Here is a 12,213-nt window from a genome sequence, read left to right on the forward strand (position 1 = left end):
GTGGAGCTGCCGGGATTAGAACCGGCGCCCATATGGGATCCCGGGGCTTTCAAGGCGAGGACTTTAGCAGCTAGGCCACGCCGCCGGGCCCTCCTGCATTGCTTTTTATGCAATAACCAGCATGTAATATGTGATAATAGTATTTCCTAATCATTATTATTCCTTATTAAATATTCAATGAGCAAAATAGATGTGGGAAGTTGGGAAGGTGTGCCTCAGGGAACACTATGAAAGAAGAAATTATGTGCAAACTATTGGACTAAAAGTGAGATTCAAGCCTAAGGGATGTGAACAAATAAAACTGATGCCTCTCATTGCAAGCATATACCATACATAGAGTCCAGCATCTTATTCTCCAGTCAAGTTCAACGGCTTCTTAGGTATACCCTCTCTGGTTTGAAGACAGAGCCAGCAGAGTGTCATCCCGGTCAATTAAAAGCTCCAACATACCATCAGCGAAAATTTACATCATTATGGAATTAATTGACATAGTAATGAGTAACCAATATGTTAAAAATAAATGCGAGTTCTTAACCACCTTCTGTGACCACCTCATGGGGGGAGGGTTTGGGGAGGGGTGGGGAGAATCCCAGTACCTTTGAAACTGTGTCACATAATACAATGTAATTAATGAATAAAAAAATAAATTAAAAAAAAAAACCAAAAAAAACTGATGCCTCAACAGACATTTAAGACAATGATAACATCACCTGGACATCTTTATAGTTAGGTAATGCTGAAGGCAAAGGTAGATTTAGATCAATTAAATTGAAAAATCAGAACACCTACTACATTCCAGGGAGTGACAAAGATACATCAGCGAAGACACTTGCAGTCCTGCTCATGTGATGCTCAGAGTCTATCAGGGGATGGAGAAATGGCAGGATGAAAAACTATTTGGTTTTTAACAAGGGAAATTAGAGTAAGTTCATCTTATGCTGGACTCTCTTGTTTTGGTGATATATAAATGAATGTAATATGTTCTCAAGTTCAGTCTAATTAAATTACACTTGCTGTTAAAGTGCTATCACAGGAGTTACATATTCAGTGCTATGGGCTCCAATTGAATAGAGTCAACGTAACTGAGAGGTTTAACACAGCTGAGAAACTGGTAGGCAGGCTGAGTGGGAAGGCTGAACGAAAACTGCAGAAAACGGGAAGCATTTTAGATTGAGGGGATGATGGCTGTTTTTATCTGGGGAATGAAAATGGGTTCAAGTAGTACAATCTTCACAGAAAAATGGATGAGAGGATACAAACTAATAAAAACAGGTTGGGAAAGAATTGGCAACAATAAAAAAAATATTTACTTGGGGACAGGGAGGGACTTGGCACGATGGCTCAGTGGCCAAGCCCTCGCCTTGCAATTGCCAGGATCACGTTTAGGTGCAGATTTGTGTCCTGGCTGCTGCACTTCCCATCCAGCTCACTGCTTGTGTCCTGGGAAAGCAGTGGAGGATGGTCCAAAGTCTTGAGACCATGGACTCACGAGGGAGACCTGGCTTTGGGTTGGTTCAGCCTTGGCTGCTGCAGTCAGAGAATGGAAGATCTGTCGCTTCTCTCTGTAAATCTGCCTTTTGAATAAAAATAAGTGAACCTCTAAAAAAATTAAATCCATTGGTTCCAACTGTTGCAGTAGTTGGGACTGGGCTAGGCTGAGGACAGGAGCTAGGGATTTCATTCAGATCTCTCACATGAGTAACAGGAGCCCAAACACTTGGGGTCATCTTGTTACCTTTCTCAGGTCATTAGGGGGTATCTGGATTGAACCGTATCACACAGTATTTGAATCAGCATCAATATAGGATGCTGCCATCATAGGTGGTAGCCTTCCACTATGCCAGTCAATTGTCAGAATTTTAATTAACAAGGATTAGTTTTATGAAATAATTCTGGGATTGTGGTAGATAAATTAGAATTTCAGCATGCAGAAAAATGAACTGCTTTGGACCTGTAGCTGCTAAGGAAACTAACGTTATTTCAAGGTTACAAACTATCCTTACATAATAAATATGTAGCTTATTCTGATAAAATCAGGTAGGTAAAAAAAAAAAAAATAAGGTAGGTAACTTCTTGCCTTTGCTGGCCTGGAATAAAGCTGATAGCCTTGAAAAAAAAGCTCATTGTTGGTTTTTGCTAAATACGACCACCAGATTGAGGCACCCTCCACTCCAATTGGAACCGCTTTTCCTTCTATCCAAATTCACCCATCTCTTCAAAATGTTCCACACTTCTTTCAAACCTCATTCACTCAACCCACACTAACAGGGTATTTAAATACCTTAATGTTTCGCTTTATTTGAAAGGCAGACCAACAGATCTTACATCCCTTGTTCCAGTCTACAAATGGACCCAGCAGTCAGGTCTGGGGCAGCCAATAGCCAGGTACTCCATCCTGGTCCCTCATACATTTAGCAGAGGACCAATTACATGGGCAATCTTCTGCCATCTTACTGGGCACATTAGCAGGAAACTGAATAGGAAGTTGAATAGCACTGATTTGCTGAAGGTTCCAGTGACAAAGTGACAAGCTAACACAATGCTCTACAACTGTGGCCACATACAGGGTTTGACTTTCAAATTGTATTTTATTTTGTTTTTAAAGATTTATTTATTTTTATTGGAAAGTCAGTTATACAGAAAGGAGAGACAGAAAGATCTTCTGTTCGATGATTCACTCCTCAAGTGGCTGCAATGGCCGGAGTTGCACTGATCTGAAGCCAGGAGCCAGGAATCTCCTCCAGGTCTCCCACGCGGGTGCAGGGTTCCAATACATTGGGCCATCCTCGACTGCTTTCCCAGGCCACAGGCAGGGAGTTGGATGGGAAGTGGAGCTGCCGGGATTAGAACCGGCGCCCATCTGGGATCCCGGCACGTTCAATGCGAGGACTTTAGCCACTAGGCCACTGCGCCGGGCCCTCAAATTGTATTTTCTAATACACAGTTTCTTATAGAACATACACTGAATTTGTGTTGCTGGAGATATTAGTGCCCTTAAAATAATGTAGAGAACTGTATACCTGTATGTAGAGAACAACGTTTGCTCTACTTACCATGAATACCTGGAGTCAAGTACTTTCCCAGAAATATTAATGCAGTTTCTCAGAAAAAGTTTGAGAAGCTGACAATTATACTTAACTGGCTGATCATAAAACTTCTTCTGAATAACATTAGGAATTCTTCTACTTAGTATTTTTCATCTCTAAATGAAGGTTTTAGGCAGGTAATTTTGTGACTTGTACAATCTTTCATGTTAAAACTGAGGTTTTGGTCAGAATAGCAGTTAATGAATTATTCCATCTTGAAGATTGGGTAAATAATCAGCAAGATCAAATGTAGAACAAGTAGGTCCTTTTTTGAGAAAATGCTGAAATAAGAAAACCATTGTCTGTATTTGTGTGTAACTAAAAAAATCCAGCATAATCCACTAGTAAATAACTGTAGCCAATATTAGCTTGGAATGGGTAATGGTGCAAATAGAATTTTATTCACCTGGCTGTCTGATGCTCTAGAATCTCCAGGTATCAACTGAAATTTTATTTCAGGAAAATCAAATATCCAGCATTTAATTCTTAATTATTTCACTGGAACTTAGGGGCAACTTCTAACATGAAAACACCTCATGAAATAACATAACTGGAAGGGGTCCATTTATTTAAGCCTACGCCCATTAGTTTTTTTTTAAAAAAGATGTACTTCCTTTTATTGGAAAATTGGATATAGAGAGGAGCCAGAAAGGAAGATCTTCTGTCTACTGATTCACTCCGAAAGCAGCTGAACCAGCCAGGGCTGAGCTGATCTGAACCTAGGAGCCAGGAGTCTATTCCAAGGAGTGCAGGGTCCCAAGGGTTTTGGCCTTCCTCTACTGCTTTCCCAGGCTACAAGCAGGGAGCTGAATGCAAAGTGGGGCTACTGGGACACGAACTGGCACCCCTACGGAATTCTGGTGGCATGCAAGGCAAGGACTTGTAGCCACCAGGGTACCATGCTGGGTCCACTATTACTTTTTAAATTAAAAATTTTACTGTACGCTTCCCATCTGTTAAGTTTTCCAAGTTATGTTAATATTTTCCTATTTGTAAATCTCCTTCCCTGACACCTGATTGTTAATAATTTGGACAGATCTTGAAGACACAGCTCTCATCAAGGGAGGAAAAATTCATAATTGGAAATAAATTGTACTTCTCATTGTATGGTGTGAGCAGTATGGAGCTTTGTGAAATGCATTTTTACAACGTATACTATCTGCATTGTTACTTTCTATTTAGTACTATTATAAACAAGTATTAAGTTCCATGGGCATACAGGCTGTGAGCCCAAATGTCACATGATTTTTATTGGTAGCAAAATACTCAAGTTCTGAATGCTTTCATTTTTATTACTTTTCTTGAATTGGTACTCTGTAACATGCAAGTTAATTATTTTGTGCTTATAATACCACCAAAAGCACCAACAAGCAATTCTTATCTTGGCCTACTTTCTTGAAGGAAGAGGATGTTGATGTAAAACCTGCTAAGAAAAGTGAGGCTCCATTTACTCACAAGGTAAATATGAAAGCTAGATTTGAGCGAATGGCTAAGGCAAGAGAAGAAGAAGAACAAAGAAGAATCGAAGAACAAAAATTACTCCGCATGCAGTTTGAACAAAAGGAAATTGACGCGGCACTACAAAAGGTAGCAGGCTTGCATATCCCTTATTTTCCAAGGATGCTTTTTAAAAAATGTTTTATGGAGAATTAATCATGGCTTTGAACCTCCTGCAATGTTTATTGAGTGTACTTTATAGTTATAATCATGCTTAAAAAAATCACTTGGGGAGGTGGGGAAATTGCAGACCCTAAGGATTGTACAATTAAAAAAAAAAAAGCATTTACCTTTAAAACCCTGTAACTAAATCAGTGCCCTGAAAATACTGTACTATATAAAAGCCAACCTAAATGCATTTAATTTAATACAGAAAAGAGATGAAGAGGAAGAGGAGGATGGCAGCATCACAAATGGCTCTACTGTTGAAGATGAAGAGCAAACCAGATCAGGAGCTCCTTGGTTCAAGAAGCCTCTAAAAAACACATCTGTGGTAGACAGTGAGCCAGTTAGATTTACTGTGAAAGTAACAGGAGAACCCAAACCAGAAGTTACATGGTGGTTTGAAGGAGAAATATTGCAGGATGGAGAAGACTATCAATATATTGAAAGAGGAGAAACTTACTGCCTTTACTTACCAGAAACTTTCCCCGAAGACGGAGGCGAATATATGTGTAAAGCAGTGAACAGCAAAGGTTCTGCCGCTAGCACCTGTATTCTTACCATTGAAAGTAAGATCTCCTCACGCTTTTAATCTTTGATTCTCCTTGCGATTTTTTTCTTGTTAAAATCATCTTTCTTCTCTTTTTTTTAGCTGACGACTACTAGCTCCTCCACCCTCCAAACTTTCTCTCACTCCAACTTTCTTACTGCATTTATCCTTTCTGTGGTGGGGCCATAAAAAGGAAACCAGAAGTGCCACTATGTTGCCGACTTCCTTTTTTGTAACTCTTCGAATCACAAGATCATCTAAAATACATCTTCCTTTACCTCCCAATGAGCATCAGATATGTATTATGCAGTAGCAATAAAATGTATGTAATGAATGAACAGGGAAAGTTGCTGTTATTTAATTGAAACCAATTATAAAGGCTGTGTATTCCCCCTAAGAGCCTACAACTATGTTTCGCATGCAAGAATGCAGTTCATGAGCTTTCACAGCTAAGATTAATTTGAAATATCTGAGAATGAATTTAGAACCCTTTAATTTGAATGGGACTTTTGGATAAATATTTGATTTTGATTACTGTAGTTTCAGCATCTTTCTGAAGCAGATATATGGAGGAGCAGTAACTCCTTCCTGTTTTTTCATGGACAGTGTAACTGTGGGGAAAAAAAGATACAAGAACTTTGAAGAAATAATTTCCAGACAAATCTTGGTAGAAAATCACTGCTTAGTGTTGTGAATGGTACATTTTGACATGTTTTGTTCAAAGGTGTACGACATATAATCAAATCTAAAGAACTTATGTTGTGATCTTACCTAATTATAATGAAAAACAAAATCATTGTATTAACAGTTTATGCAGGTAACAATAATCAAATGCTTAATGATCTAAGAAAATTGGAATACAGCACAACTTCAATTTAAAATTAGTGTTTTAGTTTGTAAATAGTTAGCTATAGTATTTTATATTTTAATTTTCTGGAAGACTTTTACAGGATAAATGAATAATAAAGTGACTTGTGTATTATTTAGACTTGTGCGCAGGGCTGTGTTGCCTTCTCAGTTCAAGAACCCTTCTGGGACATACTGCAGTCCGAGTCCTGGCTCTACTCCCAATTCTAGCTTCCTCCTAAAGCTAACACCAAGGGTAGAAGATGGCTCAAAATTCCAGTCATTCAAGAGAGTGATCTAGCAGTAGCCAAGAGCTCCAAACTAAATAAAAACCAAAAAATCAAATCAGAAAAAGACTCTGGAGTTAGACTTTGGCAGTTCGGGTGACAGCAGCCCTCCTCAGGCTGGCGACCCACTTGCAGAAAGTACCCGGGCCAGGTTGGACCCCATGCCAGGACTCGGCCCATGGGCTCCGCTGCCACACAGTGACCGAGTCCTGGCTGTTGGGAGCCTGGAGAGAATTCTCCCCCATGGTGAGTACACCATGAGGAAATTCTGGGACGGGATTAAGGACTCTAGGCTGCCTTGCAACCACCACCTTGTGGTAGCAGGAAACCAGGGGTTGGGAGTTTGACCATGGCAGCTCAGGTGACAGCAGCCCTCTGCAGTGGTGGCAACCTGCTTGCGGAGAGTACCCGGGCCATGTCAGACCCAATGCCCAGGACTTGGCCCATGGGCACCGTTTCCATACGGTGACCAAGTCCTAGACTTTGGGTACCCAGTGTGCCCATAGGGCACCAGGCTCTGCCTGCTGGCTGCCCAGCAGCAAGCTCTAGGGCTTTTAGGGTATGTAACTGCTGCCTACGGACATCCAGGCATAAGGCTAGTGTTGAGTGTAGGTGAGTCTGAGGATTTGGAGGGGAGAGTCCATAAGTTCTATTTGGGCCCAACTGATTCACCAACCCACATGGGAATCCTCAGATGGGCTGTTAGTGTAGACCATCACCCACTGCCACACACCAGTCCACATGAAAGCTATGGCTGGGGGCCTGTCTGGCAGGGCTAGGTACCAGTACCTGACTGAGTGGCGGAACAGGGGATGGGTCACACTTGGCAGGGTCAGGACACTAACCAACACATGAGAGAACCAGATCTGGTTGCCTCACGAGTTGTGGTGGTGACGGGCTGAGCTAGGTGTGACCATGGAACCTGCCATCACGGTTAAAGGAATTGACAACAGTTTGGGCAGGTCAAAGCAGCAGCACCCAAATATGCATTCTAAAACAGGATGTGGGGTGGGCCAAACTGGAACTGGAAGGGGGCACACCAGGCAGGGCTGAGCAAACTAACTCACAAGGAAGAACAGAGATCGGGATGGAATACAGGTCATTCCGAGCTAGGCTTTTACACCGACTGGTCTCTATGAGTCAGGAATGCTAGGCCACAGCATCAAAGGCAAAGACAAAGGCCAAGACAGGTGAAGGGCTATGCCAAGCTGGGTCAGAGAAACCACTGGCATGAGCATGATCTATGGTTGGGAACAGGCCCAAATGGGGAGCTGACGACACCCTAACTGGGTTGGGGTTCTCACTGGTGAGTGTGGGGGTTGGCACTGGATGCACCAAGCTGGGCTAGACTCACTCCAGCACCATCTGGTGCTCTGGAGGACCATGGTAGATGTAGGAAGGACTAGGTTAGGTCTCTGCCCCTACTGAGCCACCTGTGAGCTGTGTCTGAATGAGTCTTGGCTGCGCTGAAACATCCAACAGTAAGAAACAGAATGGGTTGAAGGCCAGTCAGGAAAGGCCACTGTTCCTGCTAGGACAGGAGGTGGATTATGGATGTGCAAGATCTGGCAATGGGAGAGGTTCTGATGGAGGAGCCTGGGCAACTCCTCTGGCAGGACACAGTTCTTATAGGTGCGTCCAAGAACCACGATAGTAAGCTGCCCAGACCAGGCCAGGGAAAGGTACCCGCCAGCATACATTTGGCATAGGTCAGGGGCAGACCAGGCTGAATCAGTTCACATCACCTGTTGGTGAATCTGAGCACCAGAACAGAGCATGGGTCGGGCCAGGTAAGGTATGTGCAACACATACCAGTGCATGCTAGAACTCCCACCAGCATCAGCTGGAATTGGGGGTGAGCTGAGCTGGGCCAGGCGACAACACCCACTGGCAAATGCCAAGGTGAGGTGGGCCAAGCCAGACTGGACTGCAGCACTCAAGCATGAGAACCAGGGAAGGAGGGGACAAAGCTGGTAAGGGGAATGTGGAGGGCTCCCCTGCTCCCATTGACATGTACAAGAGCCACTCCCACTGGAGAGGGTTAGCTGGGATGGTGGCAGACCAGACCAGGCCGATTGTTCCTACTGGTGCATCAGCTGGTAGAGGCTGGCACTGGGTGGGCTAATTCTTTCAAGTTCAACGGCAGAACCACCTGGAGAGTGCACAATCTGGAAGTGGGAGAGGCCTAGGAGGGAAATAGTGGGTGCCTTCCTCTTGGGTTACCATTCACACTGGAAAGCATGAAAACCAGGATTGGGGCAGAGTTGGCTAGACAGAACTGCTGGAGTCCAGCTCCAGCTGAGTTCGGAAATCGTGAAGGGTACGTGGATGAGGCGCAGAGAGAGAGAGACGGACCCTACAATTCCAAGATCATTGTGGACAATGTGATTAAAGTGTCTGCTTTATTTATACAGAACCAGCCAAACTCTGGTCAAGTGGGTGTTTCTAAGGATAATTCTGCAGTTTGTCTCACCTAAGGCAGGATGTTATCCATCCTGGTGCCGTGGTTAGGAAGTTCTCAATAAATGGCGCATATTAATTAGTAACACGCTCCTGCTACAATCCTCATTCTACAGCTTAGTCTTGAATCAGCTAAGAAAGGAAAGGCATCACAGAAGGCAGGTCCTAAAGATCAAAGAAAAGAGGGAAAGAATAGATTCCCACTACACCTGGGGACAGAACACCCTTGATTAGCATATGGTCAATGGGGGAGGAATATCCTAGGCATAGGCTTCTGCTAGACCCTTGATTAGCACAGGACCAAAGGGGGAGTCAATACCCTTGATCAGCATAGTGTCAATAGGGGCAGCTGTGACAGCAATAATGAAAGGCTTTTTGGCTAAAAACGGTATCAGCAACATCAGCTTCCAAGCTCACATCGATACTAAACATTAACTCTGCAGAGGCAGACAATGCCTAGATTACAGAAATCTCAGTGGGGTTGTCCGGTACCCATGCAAAGTGAGGCGGAGCTGCATTCAGGTGGTAGTAGAGCTATCCGCCACCGGGCCCTGCCAAACAGCGCGGAGCTCCTTGCAGCGCTGCCTGTAATGGAACAATGCTCTTCACACCTTCCTGTCTTCCACGCCCATCACATGGACCCCAGCACAGAACAGCATCCTCCACTATGCATGTGGGCAGGTTGGGTTGCACTAGGCTTCAATGCCCATTGACATGTACAAGAGCTAAATGGGATGTAGGACAGACTGAACAAGTCTGCGGTACATAGTGGCAAGCATGGGCCAGGGTAGGGGGCAAGCCTGGTGTGGGTTATTGGGAATTGCTCCGACTAGGCTGTGGCTCCCACTGGCTTGCTTGAGGGCTGAGTATGAAGTGTGCAGGATTGGGCTGGACTGTGACACCCACTGGTTTGTGTGGAAGACAAGGATGGAAAAAGAACTGACCAAGCTATTGAAACCACCAGTATATACATAAGCTGACTGGGACAATGGACAGTGCCAGACCCCGTACTGGCAGGAACACACAAGAATCAGGTCTGGGATCACATCAGACAAAGTTTCTTTGGAGATCCCTCCAACTGAACTACTGATCTCAGAAACTCAACCATGAAGAGACTGTCAGCCAGTAGATTCTGAAGAGGTTTCATTGCACTTGGGAATGGCGAATTGGCAGCAATTCAGAACTGTTGAACTATCAAACTGCATGAGCAGGACCCTCAGAGCATGCCCCACTTTCCTGTAGCCCTTAACTCTTTGTGCCCTAATCAACTATGTAAAGATAACTAAAATAAAATTTTTAAAAATGGAAAAGACACTAATATTTACTCTTGATCATACAGGTTTTCTATTTTTAAAACAAAAACATAGTTTTAGTTGTTCTGAAGCATCTAGCCTAGTGGTTAGGTTGCTGGTACTGACATTTACATCCCATGTAAGAGTGTTTACATTCCAATCCTGGTGAAGCCTTGGGATGCCCAGCTTCCCACTAAGGCAAACCTACCAGGCAGGAGGTCATCTAGCCTAGCAGCTCATTTGGTCCTTGCCTGTGTATGGGAGACCTAGGTGGAGATTCTGGTTAACAGCTTCAGCCTGGCCCAACCCTGGCATGTGTGTTTCAGGGACTAATAGATTAACAGGTCTCTAATAACTAAAAATGAATTTAAGGATGCCCCAACCCCAGCAAAAATTCTCATAATAAACCTGTAATGACAAAATATAAAGTGGAAAAATTTAAACTATTTTGTACAAAAGACACAAAACACTCCCTTATAATGTTCATCAATGTACATTTTATTTTTTTTTATTGAGGCAACCATAATGAATACAAAAGTACAGCAATCATGTGACTTTTTACATACAATCTCATTAAAGGAAACTCTAAACCACAGTTTGTAAAGTATTCAATTTACCTCAAGTCCAAGCTGCATCTCCCTAAGACACTTCCCATCACAGTAGCCATTTTAAGCCAATCTTCTTTTTACACACGGGTAGTTTCTGTAGAGAACACTTTTCTCAGGACGAAAATGCATTGAGCATGCATAAGAAAAAAATATATATATGTGCAAACACATTTAAGCTTCTTTAGGGATATCACTGAAGAAAACAAAAGCCTGGGATTTATCTGCTTCTTAAAAGCACCAATTTAAAAATCCCTTAGATACTGTGGCAAGAAAAAAACAAGTGACTGACTAAACAAAAAATGGTTATTTTCAAGAGTCAAAATGCGCAGAAAACAAAATACATCCTCACTGATTAGTAAATTATATATCATTATTCTAGGAAGCATAACTTTTTAGGTAGAACTGATTTACTGGCAGAGTATTCAATGAAATGAAACGTTATCACTTTTGAATACATTCCCGTTTTCCTTTGAAGGCACCCTGCTAATTTCTATTCAAATACATGTTTATGAATTAACAAGATAATAATTTCCCAATTTGTATAAACTAGTATGAAATTACTAATTTAAGTATTAAACCATTTTCATTAAAAATACTTTGCATTTCAAAAAGAAATATTAAACCACAGAACTATCACCAGATATCTTAAAAAAAAAACACTGTCAATGTTTAAGTGCTAAATAAAAACGATCTAAACTAAACATTGTTTCTAACACTCTCAACATCCACTGCATTTAAATCAAGTGGCTCACCTTTTCTGCTTTGCATTTCTTTTAAGATCAAGATTAGCATCATTTAAAAAAATGCTTACATACCAGTGAAGGCTTATGGTAAGAAATGAAAAAATTTCTCATGAGATAGAAACAATGTTCCAGTATCTATTAGCATTCATGTATATATTCTTTTATAAAAATGCAAACTACAACTACCCAAAACTTGAAAGGCTTTTAAGGTTCAAAGAGTCTCTCTCTATCCATCAAATCTTAACACATCTAGCAATGACTATTAAAAACACACGTACACATAAATGTGGTGCAGTAAAACTACACAACTTAAGAAATTTCACAGTTCATGGAACATTTAAGATTAAGTGAATAGCATTGTAAAATGAAAGTGATCAAAAAAAGGTACATTACACCCTACACCATATATGTATGGGAACACATTTCATACTTCTCAATTATGATGTGCCATTTTTACCTTCTACATTGAGCCCTTCTATGGTCCATGCTCATCGGCTCACCAATGGCATACACTCAAAGGATTCCTCTTTATGGGTAACTATCTCAGGACCTGATTTTATGAGCTATGATTTGGTGCTTGCAGCATCTTCAGCACTGTGTGTGAAAATGAAGGCAGTATTTTTGAATATTTTTCTTTGTTGCAGAGATAAGCAGGAGTTTTAAAAGGATCAGCACATTTTAG

The 12,213-nt window shown here is 42.0% G+C and overlaps 2 protein-coding genes across 13 annotated transcripts in view; one reads left to right on the top strand and one right to left on the bottom strand.

Moving 5' to 3' along the window:
* NEXN (nexilin F-actin binding protein) overlaps positions 1 to 5,537 on the top strand; it is a 39,949-nt gene extending 34,412 nt beyond the window's left edge. For both annotated transcript variants that reach the window (XM_004582207.3, XM_058658430.1), the window contains 3 exons: positions 4,488 to 4,673; positions 4,957 to 5,314; positions 5,398 to 5,537. In XM_004582207.3, the coding sequence (XP_004582264.1) occupies positions 4,488 to 4,673; positions 4,957 to 5,314; positions 5,398 to 5,411 (558 nt within the window). In that variant the 3' untranslated portion in view covers positions 5,412 to 5,537. The remainder of the gene's footprint in view (positions 1 to 4,487; positions 4,674 to 4,956; positions 5,315 to 5,397) is intronic.
* The window catches only part of FUBP1 (far upstream element binding protein 1), an 89,678-nt gene that overhangs the window by 42,142 nt on the left and 35,323 nt on the right, over positions 1 to 12,213 (bottom strand). The window contains exons 22-23 of one of the 11 annotated variants that reach the window (XR_009244494.1): positions 11,989 to 12,125; positions 10,655 to 10,882 (exon numbers count right to left, since the gene is read on the bottom strand). The exons of 8 other annotated variants lie outside the window; for them this stretch is intronic. Coding sequence is in view for 2 of the 3 variants with exons in the window: in XM_058658344.1 (XP_058514327.1) it covers positions 12,088 to 12,125 (38 nt within the window). In the remaining variant the exon portion in view is untranslated. Of the gene's footprint in view, positions 1 to 10,654; positions 10,883 to 11,441; positions 12,126 to 12,213 lie in introns of those variants that run through there. 2 more of the 11 variants (XM_058658354.1, XM_058658344.1) reach the window with 2 other exon arrangements.

The sequence above is a fragment of the Ochotona princeps genome, chromosome 2, assembly GCF_030435755.1.
Source record: "Ochotona princeps isolate mOchPri1 chromosome 2, mOchPri1.hap1, whole genome shotgun sequence".
NCBI classification, from domain to species: domain Eukaryota; kingdom Metazoa; phylum Chordata; class Mammalia; order Lagomorpha; family Ochotonidae; genus Ochotona; species Ochotona princeps.